The sequence below is a fragment of the Onychostruthus taczanowskii genome, unplaced genomic scaffold (assembly GCF_017590055.1).
Source record: "Onychostruthus taczanowskii isolate IOZ18803 unplaced genomic scaffold, ASM1759005v1 scaffold8, whole genome shotgun sequence".
In the NCBI taxonomy this organism is placed as follows: Eukaryota; Metazoa; Chordata; class Aves; order Passeriformes; family Passeridae; genus Onychostruthus; species Onychostruthus taczanowskii.
The window spans coordinates 14809562-14828793 of NW_024505892.1; the positions used below are offsets into that span (position 1 = coordinate 14809562).

Below are 19232 nucleotides of genomic sequence, written 5' to 3' on the forward strand. Positions count from 1 at the left end.
TTATACATTAAAATATTTTATTACAATACAGACAATTGGGCTCAAAATTAATACAAATTAAGATAAAATATTTACAAGGTAATGTGTACAGTGTAGCTGTTTGAACAGCATAAACGAGAGTATGTCTAAAAAACCACATTCCTTTAGTATTAAGTAACAGAGAGAGCAGACTCCCAGCTTATTCAAGGGGAACATGCATCCATTGCTAAAGGCTTTCTGAAGAATGAGAGACTTTGGAGCAAGATTTGTAAAGTTAAGGGCAAAAATATTTACTTCATAGAAAGAAAAATCTGGGGGAAGAAGAAGAAAAAAGCATTACTTCATTTTGCTGCTCTGTGCTATTCTTAGATCACTATCATTAGTTCTTCCCCAAACTTACACAGCCCAGGCAAAAAAATGGCTTTTTTAGTAACTTGCTGTAATACTGCCACCAGATGCCTTTTAGATGCAATAAAAAATAATCCAAGGAATTACACAATTTAAATAGAAATATCTTCACTTACAATGTTTCTTTCAACAAGAACATTTTTAATGGGTGAAGTATGATTTGGTTAGAAGAAAATATGGGCTCACTCCCACCTTCCTCAGAGTGCTCTTTCTGCTGGTCTGCCACTCCTACACCATTATAAAATTAACCCAAGTCTCATCAGTAGTCACCAGAGATTTGTTATAAATACATCATCCATTTGTAAAAATGTGCAGGTCATTTCTCTAGTTGCTGAGGGGTACTAAAAGCTTCATAAACATTAGCAGCAAAATCTTTCACTTGTTCCATCATCAACAGGTCCTGGAAGAAATGTAAAATAAACTTCCTTAATCAAACACATTCCCCACTATTCTGCCTGTACTGCAGTACAGAATTCCTAAGAAAGGCACCTGGCACTCCCACAGGCACAGCTCGAACTTCTTGCTTTAGAAAGGTTTAGGAGCAGACCTGCAGGTAGAACCAAGGCCAAAAGTTTGTGCTTCTGCATGGTTCAGCAGAAGGAAGTTTTAGAAAAACTGTATTTTTGGAAGGTACCAATTGACAAAGTTTGTTACGGCAACTGTTTTCAATTTATTTTTTAAAGCCACTGAAATGAAACAAATCATTAAAAAGAAATTTACAACATTAATTTCAAGATTTTACTTGGGATACTGTAAATAAGGCAGATTCTTACCTGAACAAAGTGACTGGGTGTTTCACTGCATACTGAATGGATCTGTCCATTTATTATTGGAATTATCTTGGCTAAAGGAAGACTGACACTGGAAAGACTAGGAAAGAATAAAAAATACTGACCTGCTCAGACACAGATGAAGCCACTAAACTGTGACTATATAATTCTAAGTAATTAGAATTACTTAAAAAGTTAAGAATTGAAAGACTGCAAACTAAAAGGTATGGATGAAGGGTTTTTTCTCCATATCAAGGTTTTCCTTTAATATAGAGAAGTACCAATTCAATTCCAGTCCATGTTCCTATTGCAGTTTCACACTTGCTTCTCATGCAAGAGTATTATGGTTTAGTCAGAGTGATTGCATGTGTATGTAAGTACACAGGTCATAGACGTGCCTGTCTACAATTTCATTATTTCAAACTAAACCAGACTTAGGCAGATAGCCAAACTACAGACTCTGGGGTATTTTAAGTGATGTAAATAGTATATATTTAAATTAAAACATAACTCTCTGAAAGCCAAGTTACTATAATAAACACACATAAACCCAGTTATCATTCCAGGTTTTAATTTTAATATTTGAGAAAGATAATTTCAATTATTTGAACTCAGCTTTTGGATTTGTAATGCTCTCACCGCACTGCTTAAAACACAAGTTAACTTCAGTTTAAAAGCTATTTTTAAACATTCTTGTAGGAGGATGTAGAAAATCCTACATGTTACTGTATTTTATCTGCATACCAGTGAAACCTAAAGCTCCATGGCAGCTTTGGCTCCCTGTCACCGGAGGATCAAGGAAATGCCCATCCCCCTTCCCTGAGAACCACAGGAACTGATGGAGGCTGGGGTGCTTGGAGCTCATGGGCTGCAGGGGAGGGAGGGTTCTCCTTCTCACAGCCTCACTGGGCACATTGGTCAGGAGGTGAAACCTCCCAAGCCCAAAATGCAGCCTGCCTGTACTGTGCTCAGGCAAGAAGTGGGTACAGGTCATCTGATCTCTACTTCTAGGAATGCAAGTAAAGGTGGGAAAGAACATCACCCAATTCTAGTGATTTCATGGACGGGAGGAAACATGAATCCTCCTAGCTGCCTACTTGGCCACAGTGAGGAGAACCCAGTGATCCTTGAAGAAGCAGAAAAATATTTCCAGTAAAAGAACTCCAAGTAGGCAGGAAAATCAAGAGCCTTTTTGGAATTCACTATGAACCCAAAGCTTTACTGACAAAAGAACCACAACAAATGAAAACATTTACCTATTTACAGAGCTGTTTTGAGAAAGGTCCTTTTCAGTAGGTCTAAAGAATTCTGCCATATTGTCCAGCAGTCGACTGAATCCTCTATTTAAACATGTGCTCAAAACTGTACTGAAGTCTGGACTGAAAAGAAAGAATAATAGAAAAAAAGGTTTTATTCCTGGGTTTAGTTTTTTTGAAACTAAAAAGCCCTGTAAGTGTTCAGTGCTACAGGTGTGCCTCCCCTCATGGGTGATGTGTGAGCCAGACAAATGCCACTAGCACTGTCACCTCATGAAACACCAGCACCATCACCACTCTGTGCTAAGGTTACTAAAACCCCGTTAAACCTGAAGCATTCCTCACTTCTATTTCTTACTAAGCAATAACATAGAAGTGACTTAACCTTGAAGTGCTCCACATCCCTAGCAGCTAAAGTCTTAAGAATAGTTTGACATTTGTCTCAATTCCCTCATATCCTATTTTTATTACAGGAGCCTCACATTTACCAGCTCTCTGGTATATACATACAACCACCCTCAAAACCATGCATTAAAAATAAATTCCAGTAAGCCAAAACTGGTGTTCACTTTATCAAAGCAAGTAAATTCAATAAAATTACTCTCAATTTACCCTGCTTTAGCAGAAGAGAAGTACTCCTCTGTTCTTACATTACTACAGAGTGGGTAAGGAAGAGATAATAGGTCTGATTGCCAAGGACATCCTGGGTATCTCATTAAGACAGCATTATTTCTTTAAAAGTTTCAGAGCTCACAAATTTTGAAAATCCCAGCCTACAACTGATAAATAGAAAAATTTAATGCAGAATGGTCACATTTCTCAAATGAAAAGTTGGCAGCTTTTCGTATGGAAGTAATTGTCTTACATAAACAATAGTTTTGAAGAGGAGTTTAATGTGAATACAGCATATTTCTCTATACCTTTCTAGCATATCTCTAGTTTCATTCAGTAATTTAATTGTAGCAATGTCTCTTTCTGTGAGTCCACAGGCCTGGAAAAACCAAAGACAGATACTATTAGCAAGTGCCATCAGCAACCATAACAGCAGAAATAGGAAAGCTGAGTACCATGGAATTAAGTCAAGATAAAAGTACAAGTCAAATATAAAAGAAAATATTGTTGTAAATTAGAGTCTTTATAATTTATTTTTTAAATGGTCACTGTAGGACTTTTAACTAAAAACAATACTAGCTGGAAATACCAGACTGTTTGAGGAAGTAATTTTTCCAATTCTGACCTTCAGTACTCAAATCATCCCAGGGTATCAGATAAAGTTAAAGCAGTAAGTGCATGTAGCCACATGCTGAAGCCCAGGTTTCCTCATTACACCAGTGTAACACCAAGTGAAGAATGAGTTTTCTCCAGCCTGTGGTGTGGATGGAGAAAACACACCTTCACAAAATTCAAGAAATTAATGTTGCAACTGAGATTAGCTACACTTTTCTCTTGACTCCTGTTCATTTTTCAGCCCAAAGGACTCCAGCACAGCATTCTCTTGTGCATCAGCCGAGATGCTCCAACACTCCATGAATACTGCTGGTACACAAGTGTGGACAACACAATTTATCTTAGGGCTGAGTTAAGCTGTGCTGTGTCACAGCTTCATTCACAGGCTAAAGGCAGTAAATGGGATGCATTTCTGAGCACAAAGCTGACATTCTGAGGGTGAAACTTGTTTTCTATCAAATCTGAATAAAATACAACTGTGCCTAGGTTAAAATGATAAGGACATTTGATTTATGATGGAAGAGGCTTCGCCATTTATTGAAGACACAGATGTCATGGTATACTAGAGGACTGTTATGCACCCTTCCTTCTCCAAAAAAGCTCCAAAAAAAAAGCAGAATGAAAAAAGGTGAAAGGAACTGAGTCAAGTACCTGGCTGGCCAAAGGGTTTTCTTCATCTGGCATCAGATAATGACATAAGGGAGAATAAGATGCAATCTGATCTGAATCTTTATGTTCCACTACTTCCCTGATATCTTTAAGTTTCTGTTCCAGTTCCAGAAGAGACAGGGTCTGCTTAAGGGAAATACTGGAAAGGAAAATGATCACGGTTTTGATTGCAAAATAAGTAATGCTGCTTTCTCTTTCTACCAATAACATGTTTCCAAGTAACAAAATTCCAATCAGCTATGTGGGTTTGCACTGGCAGACACAGCCTGCTATAATAAAAGCATTGTTTTAAAAAAGTCAATATGCCTGCTTTTGTTTCCCAATTCTTATAAAACTCTTTATTTTGGGAACAGTCATCACAATAAAACTTAGGAGCTAACCATAGAGAAATGCAGGCTCTTACCTTCCAAAAACTTTATGCACAGCTTGTTTAACAATAGTTATTAACTCAGTCAGTCCTAAAAGGAAGAAAGTAAAAATTATTCTAATGATTTGTTCAAGTCCCAAAAAAAAGCAGAATTTTTTAAGTGTAGTTAGGTCTTAATAAGCACCATACCATCTCCTAAAAGGTGCTGAATGCTTGATAAATATTGCTGCTGGACTTCAGGGGGTGCTAGTGGCGTCTGTGGGGGGAAAAAAGCCAACAGGTCTGTAACATGTCAACAGTAGAGAACAATGCAAAAATAGTTTCAACAATCATTTCCCTAATCTTTTTAATGCTCTTCAGCAAACAGATTGCCCCACTCTCTTCAACTTTGTACTGACTCTTCCTGCCCATCAACCGTTGGATCTGTCATAAGTCTTCTGGAATTCTTTTCTTCAAACCTATACAGATTTCTCTTCCATCTTCAGTGGCACAGAAAAATCTTTCCCTTTTCATTCACCTAAAGGAAACTCTCTTAAAAACCTGCATTGCAGGTGAAACTGGACTCTCCACAACCCCAGAAATTAAATCTAGTGGAGTAAGTTATTTATGCTGAAATCTATTAAAAGTTTATGTGACAGAAAATAAGCTTTCAGAAACCAAGACAGGATTCCAGTTAGTCCCAAAGTAATGCCTCAGAGTTAGCCCTGTCAACCCACTTCTGTATGAGAAACTAACAGAGACGGAACATTTCTAGCTCAGACTCATTCTGCCCTTCTAAAACAGCTTTTTCAGGTTTTACAAAATGAAGCACTACCTCAGTCAACTCTGGCCTTCCTATTGAAAGCTCTTCTCCATCCTGCATTGACATGCTGTTCCTTGACTCTCAGCAGGAGCTATCACAGGGGGGCAGATGAGAACTAATCAGCTTGTATCCATTATTTTTAGATGAGCCATTCAGCAATTTGCAGGACCCACTCTCTACAACGGGCGTTTGCTTACTGTGGGAGTGATCTATTTTTACTGAGCAGTGATACACTATATCAACAGAAACCAGCTCTTCTACCTTGCTTGACCCCACCAACAGACATTTAGGTAGATGATCTTTTGGAGTGAAACCAAACAGTTAAAATTTCAAAGACAATATTTTTCTTCTTCAATCTCAGAAAAAGTTCAGTGGAGAAATTAATGTATGTACTAGGAAGACCTTATATTATATATACCTTTGCTTACACATCTTGAATCATTCATATGGTATTACCATTTCACAAAAAAATCAAAGCAAAGAAATAATTTCATGTTGGTGTTTAGACAGAAAGCAGCCTTCTTTAGGCAAGACAAATGCAGACAAAAGGCATTCTCCAATATTGCTGGTATTCAGGTAAGCAACAGTATCACATCATCCAAATTTAGATGCTATTAAAGGACATCAATATATCGTACTGCCAGTAATGCTCCTATGTATCCCACTCTTGCAAGGATCCTTGGTTTCATTCCAACAGCCCTAAGCTATGCCCATCTCATCTCACCAAATAATCCTTTCCCTTCCAAGGAAGTACAAGTCCTACCTTTGAAGCAAAGCAAGACACTTACTGTGCCATTCTTGCCGAGCGCGGCGTTATCCAGGTAGATGTAACCGCCAATGATGTTCAACTGGACCCGCAAGAGAACCACCAGCATGCAGGTGCTGTACACAGCCACAATGCTGCGTGTGAAACCTTGGGGAGACAGAAGAGAGGCACTGCCAAGTCTGGGAAATAAGGGTGAGTCAAGGGGAAAAAGTGCTCTCCAAGACTCAGAAGTGCTGATTACTTTTAAATATGCAGTCACATTTCTCTCACTTGTTATCATAACATGTTTGCACAACACATACCCAAGATGGTCATGAGTCTAACGTGCTGGATCTACATCGAAGTGTCCCATTTAAAGTCCTATATTAATATCACTTTACACACTACACAAGTTATTTTTGAGAAAATAAAAATCATACAAGTTGTTCCAAAAGGAAAATGTTTGGTGTCAAATCATCTTTCTTCATTAGGCCAGGAAATACTCAGTCTATATATTAGCCCTCATCATGCAATTCAGACACAACTGCAGCTTGTCAAAAGAGTTACTTAAGACAGAAGCAGCTAAGATCTAAAGAAGGAAAATGAAAATGAGCATCAGCTACCAGCCAGTAGGCAATGAAGGTGTATAGAATAAGCATCATTAACAGATACAGAATGGAAGAAAGGAGTCAGATCAAAAGTAGTTTCTGTAAAGGTGTTATGAAAAAGAGAAAAAAACAAAAGGAAGCAAAGAAGTAATGGTAGAATTTCACTGCATAATTATCTGAGTTTATTTTTTTCTTCGCTTCCACTGCTTCCATCAGCCAATAAATAAGATGATCCAAAGGCTTCACTACTATAGTGGTTCTCTCCAACAGGCTCAAAAAGAGGGAACTGCTGGATACATAAAGGCTGACCTACATTTCTGATTGAATTTCCACTACATTCACCATACAATTTTTGGGACTAGTTTCATTCTATTGCAATGACACAGAAAGGACACACAAAGTTTTATTGAGCAGAGCAGCAGAAAGGCCAACAGAATTCTGCATCTTGGTCTCTGAGCTTCTAACTTCCCATGGGGCTAAAAAAAGTTCCTTCATGAAAAGCCTTTGGGGGTGCAGGGACAGGGAGGGGGTTTGCCATGTGTGTTACACTATCTTCATATCTACTGAAACAACCCAGTGTAAAGTTTGTTTTAAATGGTGTGAAAGACATTATAAATCTACACTAAATAATTATCCAGATGTAATCTTTCATTTCCACTTACTTATTATCTTTAAATCCTCCCAGATTTCTAACTTGTTTGCTGGCCTGTGGGAAAAATAAATGGAAATATTAAGAATTGCATTTTACTTGGAAATTAACAAGTATGTTAAATGACATAGTAGTGCTCTAGGGCAAACTTATTTAGCTACCATGATTACTCAAATCATATCCAGGTCTATATCTCATTCAAGAAAGCAGTATATAAACCACACACTATAAAGGCACAGAAAAGATATTCAAACATTAATGTCTAAATGTAGCATTTAGTGATGCATGCAGTCAGAAGAAGCCACTGATGGTACAAAGTGGTCTTTTCTGGGGCCTTGAAATACTCTCTGTATTTAATGTTGACTCATTCAGTAGGACTTTCTGCTTGTAAAAAATGCAGGATCAGAATTTCATTGTCCTACTTTCTTGCAAGATTTACCATTGCCTGGTGTGTTTAAAGTTCATATTTGATCATCAAAACCAAAGAAATCACAACCATCCATGGAAAATAAGTCTTGCACCATCCACATCAATACATGTTGATTTTTTTTCTTTTGTTGAGGCGTGTTCACTTTTTGACCTGACCAGCTCCTAGAAATTTATATTCTGCAGTCAACAAAGCAAGACTGTAGAATGCATAGATACATCTGAACTGCCTGAAGTACACTGCATATTTATAACTACCATTCAGAGGTAATCTTAGCAATACAGCAGCAGTAGCAGGAATAAGAGCAAGCTAACCATCCAAAATTTTCACCAGCCATTCTCACCTGTTAAGCACTGTCAGTAAAGAATGGCTACTGTATGTCTAGTGTGGAAGATAGATACTGTAAAAGTCACTTAGGGAAACATTTAGTAATTTCTTAGGATCAGAATTAACATTTAAATATTTAGAACCAAGAGTTCAAATTAACCAATACTTTACAGTAACCCAGTTTATTTAAAAAAACCACCCAAACCCCAGCACTTCTCACCAGAAATCATTTCTCTTTACAGGCACAACATGTGCACTTTGGCATTAGTTTGAACATGCAGTCATTTACATAAATGAAAATTTTTATGTTCACCATTATCAAATAATGGAAATAAACTGATACAATAAACTATTAAATCTACAACTCTGAAAACTAAAGAGACATTAAATAAACAGTAGCTGAAAGAGATACATGGATCCATGGCAAACATAACCAACCCACATACTTTTTGCAAGCTACTCTATACAAGTTCTTAAAGCTTTGCTAAAACAAAACAAAGGAAGGACTTTGTAAAAAAATACTGTAATATTTCTATATATAAAAAGAATATAATGGAACTCAAAGCAACTTATCAGGGCTAAGTTCTTCATGCAGAATGAAGAGATACAGAGAAGCCAATATATCATCAGCCAACTACACTTGCACATACTACATCAAAACATTTTCTAGAGCTCCTGCTTACAACGTAAGGCAGCAGCCAGATAACAGTTAAAGTCTGCAAGTATTAAGCCTAATAGTAGAAATTCATTTTTCATCTCCTGCAATTCATCTCCTGCAATTTACTAAGACTCAGCTGCTACTCAAAACTCAACTTTTACTTCATAATTGTTTATTTGGAAGGCCATTCTTGCTATGGAAGCAAAGGGCAATGCAAACAGAAAACAGAGGTTTGGAATAAAGCTAAGTGCTGAAGAGGTTGGAGATGTGCAACATCTGCAAGGCTGCAGAAGGAGGGACTACACCTTATCCAATCACTGGGCTTTAAAAAGAGGAAGGACAGATCAAGCAAGAACATCTGTGGTCTTGACTGCTGTCCCTCTTCAAAAATTTCTCTGAAGGTCTGAAGACTTCAGCCTCCTTACACCCCCAGCGTACCACTGGCCACCTCAAATTTAAGGAAGTGAGTGGATTTTTACTTAAAGGAGATTACCTAAGGCATAATATGATGTGCAACATATGATAACATAGATCCATAACGTGTCATGTTAAGCCACAACACAAATTATGTGAGAAAACCAGTACATCTTCAGGGACATGAAAGAAAGGTAAATCTCCACATCTGCTCTTTTGTATAGTCAACAACAGCATTCAAGGGTCTGGAGCTGTTTGTTTGATCTTCTCAAATGGAAGTGGAAAGCAAAGAAATCTATACCTCCGTGCATAGCAGACCTTCTTCAAAGAATCACTTCAAAGTGGAGCGAGCTTTGATGGCTGATTCCATTATCTGTGCCTTCACAACCCCTTCCCTACATTTCAGTTAAAAACTTTCAAGCATCCAGTTAAAACTTCCTTGGTGTTAGTAAAATAAGAATTATTAAGACACAAATTCCACTAAATGGCTATCCATGCTTACAGAATGTTGCATGTAGCAAGCATTAAAAAAATTTTTGTTTTCACAAGTGCATACCAATGACAACAAAAAAGCCTATCTCTATTTTCAGTAGGATTGTTGGAACTCAGAGGTGCATCAATGTACCCCTACATTGTTTCAACTGGTCAGACAATTTAGAGACAGCAGGTGTATCTTGATAAAAGAATGCTTGTTACAGAGGACAAACTAAGGTATTATTTGTGTTCACCACTGAACAAAGGATTACAAATGGTTTCAGACTATTTGCTGCACAGTTCAGATGACATATCTGGTGATCTATAATTTTTCATTGAATAAGACTGCTATTATGACAAATACATTTATTTATCATAATAAAATTAATAAAATTTACTTTTCCCAATTTCTTGTTGTTTGGGGTAAATAATATTCAATAACAGTTGCAAATACCCAAAGTTTATTATAAAAACATCATTGAGGCTGCAATTCCCCCTTTAAATTAGGCTGCTCTGTTGTGGAAGTTTTTGGACTGAAAAAAGCAGTGATTGAACAGGTAACCTATTAAATGCTGGACAGCTGAAGCTATAATTGTATAAATAAACTAGCTGGAGGTAAACTAGAAAGGCAGTCTAGAGTGACTCAGAAATCCTGTGGTTAATTGCCTACATAACACTTTTACTCTGTGCCATATGCCAACCAATTTAGGTTTAAGATATTCTATTATGCACTTTATGTATTTAAAAACAGGCTATTTGTCCCTGCAGTTGTAAGGAATTCCGAGGTGTTTTCTGACAGGGAAGCATTTCTGTTAATGAATGACATGTCCCTATTTGTTCAACTTCAAAAATAAAATTTAAAAAACTGCTTCTCATCACTTACATGCACTTATAATCTCATCTTGGATACTTTCCACTACTACTCATGTCTGAACTTGGTAAGATTACATAAACATTTTTAAAAACACAGCATCAACAACTCAGTCATACTCAGTCATAATATACTGTTCTGTTTAAGAGAGAACTAGATCTTCCAGGTACTTTTATCTACCTATCTTATAACCATTTCAACAAAAAACAAGGCTCTCATTGCAGCACCTGAATGGAAATATTATTTCCTGTAATTCTTGGAAAATGCCATACCTATCAAAATACATGTAACATGACAAAATATTTACACAGTGATTTCAAAATACCTTAAGACTAATGATTCAATGGGAGACTAAACCAAAATTCTGCATACTTCCTACCTTATATAATTTGAAAAAACCTGTCATCAAAACAAGTGGAATTCGACACATTTAAGACAGTCTTACCTATTTTTAAGAAGAGATGTGAGACTCTCAGAGTTTAACTGATGCATTAAGGCATCCCTCAGTGTTGGAAGCATTGACAGTACTGTTATTAAAATGAAAAAAAAACAAACAACAAAACCTGTTAACATCAACCAAAAAAACATTATAAACCCATCCTCAGCTCACACTCAATAGCTGCTATAGGATGTACATCCCACTGCTCAACAGGCAACGCTGGGAGGACAAGCAAAATAGGAATCCCAGGGAGTACTCAGAAGGGCAATAACCTGTGTGCCTCTCAGGAGCTGGGGCACAATGCTGCCCTTATGTGACCGTGTGGTTTTACTGGCTCCAGCTGCAGATGAGTATTCACATCCTGCATATACATGCCTCCAACTCCCCAGAAGAAAATCTGGCAACAACCTACACTGCTGCATTTCTCCCAGTGAGAAGAAAAAGATCTGACGTTTGTTTTTTCTAACAAGAGAACCTGAGAAAGGTAGGTTACAAATGAGAGAAAGATAGTGGAAAAAAATCCTTTATTTTCAGAACAATGTCTGATCTGCTGTTACTTCACAGGAACAGGAAATGGAAAACATGACAAATACTAAGGACAAAGTATGAAAAATCTTGTCAGGAATGCATGCTGCCAAACATAAGATACTTTGTACAAAGAAGGACAAAGAAAAACCTAATCCTTGCAGTAAGATCACTCCCAGCAGTACAAAACGGAAAAGATGAAAATAAAATACCAACTGGTCAGGGTAAACAGGTTAGACTTAGAGCCACCCAAGAAGCCATTACAATCTTCAATGATTTATTTAATAAAAATAGTTTTGAATGGCCTGTATTTACTATGACAAGGAATTTGTTAAAATTCTTCTCTGTCATCACCTTTGCAAAAATCCTAAGGCTGGTGCAGTAAGAAGAAGTACTTTTGCTTTTTGCTCTCCAGCTAGTCAGGTACCTTCTAACTGTGTAGGGAACTGATGGGCTGATATACTTCTTATTAAAATTTGCCCACCAAGTTCTCCACGCAGCTTACTAACAATGTGATATAATTAATAAAATAATCCCGCTGTAAATTCAGTATTGTTGGAAGCTAAATGCTGTTTCACACCTCAATACCACATGCAGTTTAAGGCAAAAGGGTCCTGGAGTGACAAGAAATTGTAACCTGCATGTACACTTGTAGACTTATTGATGATAAAGGTTCAGATGCCCCCTAAAATCCCTTTAATCCTCTACTCTTCAGACTCTTTATTTGCAAAACAACTCCATTTATGCACCAGTAAAAATAGATTTTGAATTTATCTATATTTCTTATTCCTCTTCCATCCTGACAATATGTAGCATAAATCCCCAAATATCTCCCCCTTATCTAAACGAGTAGCTATTTCCTTATCTTACCTGTCATATTGCACGTCCTCTGATTACTCTCAAAATGGTACTGCCTTCGTGCTTGGGCAATGTACTCAGCTGCCTCTCGTTCCTGGATTTCTCTGATTTTCTTCTGCCCATATTTTCCCAGTAAATAGACTCCTAGAGAGAAATAGCCATATTAGAAGATGCTTTTAAAAAGTGAGAAAGGTCCTTTAACCCCTTTATTTGATTTTAAAGCATAAGGGCGCATAGTGGGTTTTTTTTTTGATATCGGGGTCTTGAATATTTTAATAAATATTGGCAAAGCAATACTCAGAAGGAATGTTTTCAAAATTAATTAAAATGTCAAGGATTATGACTTGAATCAGGAGAAGAAACTTTCCTGAGAAGAGGTATCTTGCCATTCATGGTACTACTGCAATGTGAACAACTAGTACTGGAGACTGAAACAAAAAGAGAAGCAATGCAGGGTAAGAAAAGAAAAGAAGAGAGAAAACCAGAAATGCATAGGTCTAGAGATGGATGAAAACTTAAATTTTTAAAAGATATATTTCTAAAATTAGTGGAAGTAAGAAATAAAATTCAAGTACTAAAGATCACATATGAGAAAAATGTTAATCAACACTTCCTCCATTTGGTCCTGAAACTTCTGTAGGAAGAACCTTATTTCAATGGGGCTTGACTGTGCCTCTTCTATTTTTACCACACCTGGTTCCTACTTTCCAGCCACACTCTTCTCTTGAGGGTCTGACCATCCCTCATCACTCTCACTATGAATCTTCATTTCCATTAAGACACACCACAAATCTTTGTTTTGCATTTTCACCTCTTCCAACATCCATCCATCCCTCTGAACTGCTTGTCCCATGCCACCAGGGGCTCAGGTATCTATCCAGGCTGCCCAAAGCCCTCTTCCTATCTTTCCTCATCTCTGCCCCCTTTCGTAAGCCTATTCCTCAAGATGCCACTACACCTGCTAGGCTTATCCTCAGCACCTTTGCCCACTGTAAGCTGCTTTCCATGCATTCCTCCCCCTCCACCCAGGGCTTCTTACAGCACCTACCACGTGTCAGGCTCATCTGCTGCCTCCTGTATCCAATGGCAGCAGCAGTTTCCTACTTAGGTGTGTACTCAGCGCTTCCCGTGTTCTCTCATGAAAGATTTGGAAGCGGCTCAGAGATAAGGGAGGAACAAACCCATGCACAAAGCTATTGTACAAGTTAATCATCTGCTGTCTGTGTGGACTAATACTTTAATTACTGAAGTTCCTCTTCAGAGAGCCAGCTCCAAATCTGTCAGGTCAATAACAGCACACAGAAGAAATGCAAGTAACAAATCCAGTATTTTTAATTTTTTTCCTCAAAGTACTTCCTAAAGTGGTAAACACAAAGTTTTCTTCAAAGTCCAATTTTCACACTTTGAAGCCAATATTGGAACAAATGAGGCATTTAACAGTTGCTGAAAGCTGAAAGTTTCAAAACTAATTTCATAAACCAAATATACAAAAACTAAAAAAAAGAAATCAAAAAACAAAAAAAACCCAACTGAAAACAAACACACAAACCCCATAAACAAACCCAAACTTCCCAAGATTTTGAATTCAGCTGCATTTTAGGTTATTAAAACCTTCCAAAATATTCCCCAAAACTATAATCAGTGTTTGAAAGGCCTGGTCAACTTTGTGCTCCAATGTTCATAGCTGTAAAAAAAAATTGAGTTATTTATACTGGCATTATGTTTGCTCACAGGCAACTGCAAGTCAGACCAGTCTGGAACAACCACAGTCACTTCCATTTCCCAAAAGCCTCATCAAACAGAAATGGGTAAGTCTCTCCCTCACTTCACAGCCTTTAGGCAGACTGCCCATTTGCTATATGAAATATTAACTTCATTAGATGCAAACTTAAATATTATGGGTCCATATACAAAAAATGCAATTCCACCAATTAATTGTTAATCAAAAAAGAGACTTTACAATCAAGATTATTTTCATCTAAAATGTTATCAATTCCTGCTGATGATATATATTTAGAATACAACTGTCAGGTTACTGATTTTTTTTTCAGCTAACACACTGAAACAGAAACAATTTTTTCAGCATTAGTGATCAATTCTTGAACACAAGATTTTTCCAATCATTTTACCCCACTATATTTTTCACATTCTATTAACATATAGTCATTTGTCCAAATTTCTACTTTTGTTTACTTTCCCTGCACCCCAAAATAAAACTTTTTTAACTCCAGGTTTTGTAGCAGAAAAGTCATAAGTGCAAAAAAGACCCTCCCCGAATGCAGACAGACATGAGTGTCACAGCAGACATGCAAACAGTTCAAGAAGGATGACGCGTGTGCCCTGGAGGGATGTACAGGAGCAGCAGCTCCGAGATGGAGACAGCGGATTGCTCAACACCGGCTTGTCAGGGCTGTGCGCCTACTCTGCGCTAAGAGCTGCCCTGGCCTGGGAGGGTACAGAGTTGCAGTAGCTGTCACCCAGGTTTAACAAGGAGTCTCCAGATAAAAACACTTGTCCAAAACAATGCAACACATCCTTCACACAATACGATGCAACATCGTTTCTCCATCCTTTCCCTGAATTAAGTATAACTTTGACCCACTGTTAACAGATGTTGCTTGATCCAGGATTATCCTCTCCTCTGGAATGTGATGCATTAACCAATGGAAAAGCTGCTGGGCACCACCCACCCGCCCACCTTAAGCAAACCCAGCACACAGCAGAAGCTTGAGGTCTGGTTGCCAGCAGCAGACTCTCTGTCACTAGCTGCAGGGCTGGTGAGCGCCTTTAAGTCACCTGGAGGACACAGCATGTCACTTGTGAAACTCAAGTCTCAGCTGTGACAATGAACTTCTGCCCACTGCACTCATTCCTGAGAACAGCAGTGGAGCCTCTGCAAGTCTCTGGCTTATGAGGCATTTCAAGGAGCTGCCAGCTGGAGGGTGGGCTTGCAGGGGTGTTTGCATTTTTCTTCAGGACAACCATGTGTATCTATATTAACATGTTGCATTAATTCAGAGGACTTGACAATAATACAGACTCTACGTCCAGACTCATTCTGGACTTAGAAGTCCAGAATAAATACATCACACAAAATCATAATGTGGAGTTGGAAGCACGACCAGAGAAAGCCACATCCAAAAACTGCCGTGATGTCGAGTCAGCTAACAAACCTGTAAAAAACTAAGCTGAGGTTTTAAAAGTCTCTTGTTATAAATATGCAAAGCCAATATAAGCTTTTTATAATAACTAATATAACTTAGTTGTACCGCTCAGTATAGGATAGGAGGTCTGCAAAAAGCTGCAGCAGCAAGATTTATTCATGTCTAATGAGCTAAACTGTTGCACAGATGGAACTTCATGCTGTATCTTCCCATACGTTTCATATAAACCCAGAAATTAAGAAAATTCAGAAATACTGAGGCCGTGCAGGAGATAATTCCTATGGAAACTTTTTTCTATCTTCGTCAAAATATGAACTACAGAAAATAATATAGTCCCAACACATCTGATTTGGAGGGTTCAGAAACAGATGAGTGATAAAAAAACCTCATCACCTGATGGCAGATCCTTCAAGAACAGGAACTTCAGTAAGGATCTCAAACCACAATTGATACTGTTTTACAACTGATCTAGAAAGTGAAATGTATTTACATACACACTGGCTGTCTGTGCTGCATTTGGCTGGGATGGAGTCAATTTTCTTCGCAGTAGCTGGGAACAGTGTTGGTAGTAGAGAGCTGTTTTTGTAGCTGCTGAACAGGCCTCACACAAAGCCAAGGCCTTTTCTGCCTCTCACACCACCCCATCAGCAAGGAGGCTGCAGGTCAGAAGGAGTGGGGAGCACACACAGCCAGGACAGCTGATCCCAGAAGGTCAAAGGGACATACCACATCATAGGATGTCATCTGAGCAGTAAAATTAGGGGAGAATACAGAGGGAGGGAGGAGCACTGTTCAGGGGTTGCTGAGCATTGGTCAGGCCTGATTCTCTCCCTCATCCCACCGAAGAAGTGGTGTGTGTGTGTGTGAATGGCACCCTGGTGCTTTAGCTGGGAAGCACCCTGGGGTCTACAGCACCTATATCCTGTGGAAGCAACACTTTGATTTGAGATAAATATGCTCTGATTTGTCTCCATATCCCTCTTTGGCTGTAGCACTGTATAGTCTCTTCCCACCTAAATGTACGTAATGCAAGAAGTTTACAAAGTCTGCAGGCTCTTACATGTTCACTCTAGTGGTCTCCAAGAGGTAGGGTATTTCTCACATCACAAAAGTTATGGCTTCCCTCTCCCTCAGCCCTTGCCTTTCTTCACAGGTGGATTGGAGGGCTGAGCAGAAAAATGGGATAGGTAATTAGGAGGCATCAAGTTTTCAGGAAGTCTCTTTCACAACCCTAAGTAACCTTTGCCCTCACTGCCATACTTACTTCAGAAAAGAAAAAAAAAAAAAAAAAAAAAAAAAAAAAAAAAAAAAAAAAAAAAAAAAGGGAAAATTTCAGTTTTAAGAATTGTATTATATAGAAATTGTGCTGACACACAGAAGCCTGAATCCTTCCAGGACACAAACAGCTCTGTAAGCTGTGGTTTGTCCTTATGTTCCAGCAAGCCATGCATCAAGGGACGTACAAGTGTCCTGTGGTGATTGAAAACCATCTTTAAAGCATGCAGGCACGAAAACCTTATTCTCTTGGTAACACTGAGTCTCACCAGAACACATTCAGTGCCCCTGTGCTTACTTACAAACCAACCCAACTTTCTCTTCTTTCTCACAGAGATTTCTGAACTGAAATGCTTTCTGCAAGCCAAAGGTTGCAACAGATTAAATTCAGCAATAATTAATGCACCACTGAAACCAGAACCATACATTCCAGACACACCCTGAGCTGGTTCTTCCACTGTAGCAACAGAATTTCAATGGTGAATCATTTTGCAATATCTACTGAAATCTACCTTGAATTCTGAGCACTGAGATAAAAACTACTTTAATCAAACTATCCAATAAACATGTGAACCTAATGTCCTTGCAGCTCCTTCATGTTCTCTCTCTCTCTACTTTCCATATTTCTAGTGGGTTTTATCCCAGACCACTAGATTTTGCTTGCTAGAAGAGATTTAAGTATTTTTAGTATGCAAAGTATCTTATATTGTTAAAGAAAGAACTCCTAAAGAAAGGGTTTGTACAGGGTCTTTGCTGAGGCCCTCTCAACCCCACTCTGTGGTTAAGGGGGAGTTACAAATATTTTTCAGTTGCTTTTCCCCTCAATTTGAGCTCTTATTTAATGAGATTTTTATCTCCATAAGCAGTAAAATCTGTTGGAGTGTTGGGATTGAGAGAAATTGCATGAAGAATGACAGCCACTGATAACACACATGGGATCCACTTCATAAAGAGAGAAAAAGTTATCGACCAACTCTGATTTTGGGGCAGTAATTCAGTAACACAACACTGATACAATACTGTATCAGTAACAACGTAGAAACTCTTCTGTACTGTCTAATGAATCATTAAATATTCACACTAATCTCTGACCATGTGCCAGTTAAGGCATTAAAATCACTAAATTTTGTGATGTCCCATTTTCCTTGTTATACCCTCCTTCCCAGAATATGCACCTGCAGCTCTTAAAAAAAACACCACAGAAATGTAGATTCCAGGCTCTGCTATTAAATCAGCAGATTTGGATGCTTTCCTTAAATCATTCAGCCACTCCCAAATATTCTGTCTTCATTTAAAAGCAGTGTGTAAAGTTGCATTCCATCTTTCAAGATTCAGCAGTATGTTTTGGCGAGTTCACCACAGATCTCAGAGCTTTGATTCACTGGTGGTGGCATTACTGTAGCTCGTGGGGTTTTTTTTAAGATCTGATCCATACCTATGAAGATGACCAAAGCACTCAAGATTCAGCTGCTGACCAGCTGTAAAGCAGCACTCTGCAGTAATTCACTCCAACTCCCTGCCTCCCTTAAAATACCATGGTGCAAAGTTGCTGCTGGTGGCAGCTAATGATGTTCACCTGCTGGTGCAAGCCCAGATTTACTTCAGTCTCAAATGCATAAAAAACAATTCTCTACAGTCCTCAAATACTACATGGCCTGAAGAAATAGATAATTGATCCATGCTGCAGAAAATGATAGCATAGTTTAACATTTTCAGTCAGAAGTTGACATGATTAGAGGAAGAGCATCTTGGTTGCTTTTCTTTGTTTGGTTTTTTTTTTTTTTTTTTTTTTTTTGTTTGGTTTGGTAATTCTTTAAATGACATTATTTTAGTCTATAATTATTACTTTAAGCGCACTTCATCCAGTCAGTAGCATTTTAGTGAAAGGGACACTGAGTTGTATATAAACAACACCAATCATAAGGAAAAAACTGCAAACTCAGTTATGCTAGGTTGTTTTGCAGGCTGGCAGAAGGCTGTTCATGCATGAGGAATTTAAGATTTCAGGCTATGAGAGCCACAAATTACCAGATACCTGCTTTCCCACTTGGGAATTGATCCATGTTTACCCACTGAAATTGGGAGAAGTGATTTTTTACTATCCCACCACTCTCACACAGACAGTTGAAGGGGAGAGAGAACATCTTCCAGGTGACAGCCTGGTGTGTGAAAGCATATTTGTTTACTTAACATGGTGGGCTGCAAGTGTGGTGGTAAACATGACAGTGTGCTGCACTCACAGAGCCACAAAACCTGCAGGTGAGAGGGTGAACTGGAGGAGCAGTCTGACCAGTACGGCACTAACCATCACCCAGCCTGT

At 38.3% G+C, this 19232-nt stretch overlaps 1 protein-coding gene across 1 annotated transcript in view; it reads right to left on the reverse strand.

Moving 5' to 3' along the window:
- Positions 1–19232, reverse strand: part of PEX3 (peroxisomal biogenesis factor 3) — a 20767-nt gene continuing 1535 nt past the window's right edge. Inside the window, exons 2-12 of the mRNA XM_041423698.1 lie at positions 12486–12617; positions 11097–11178; positions 7494–7537; positions 6267–6391; positions 4866–4932; positions 4713–4767; positions 4292–4448; positions 3334–3404; positions 2414–2536; positions 1161–1257; positions 1–787 (exon numbers count right to left, since the gene is read on the reverse strand). Of these exons, the coding sequence (XP_041279632.1) occupies positions 704–787; positions 1161–1257; positions 2414–2536; positions 3334–3404; positions 4292–4448; positions 4713–4767; positions 4866–4932; positions 6267–6391; positions 7494–7537; positions 11097–11178; positions 12486–12617 (1037 nt within the window). The 3' untranslated portion in view covers positions 1–703. The remainder of the gene's footprint in view (positions 788–1160; positions 1258–2413; positions 2537–3333; positions 3405–4291; positions 4449–4712; positions 4768–4865; positions 4933–6266; positions 6392–7493; positions 7538–11096; positions 11179–12485; positions 12618–19232) is intronic.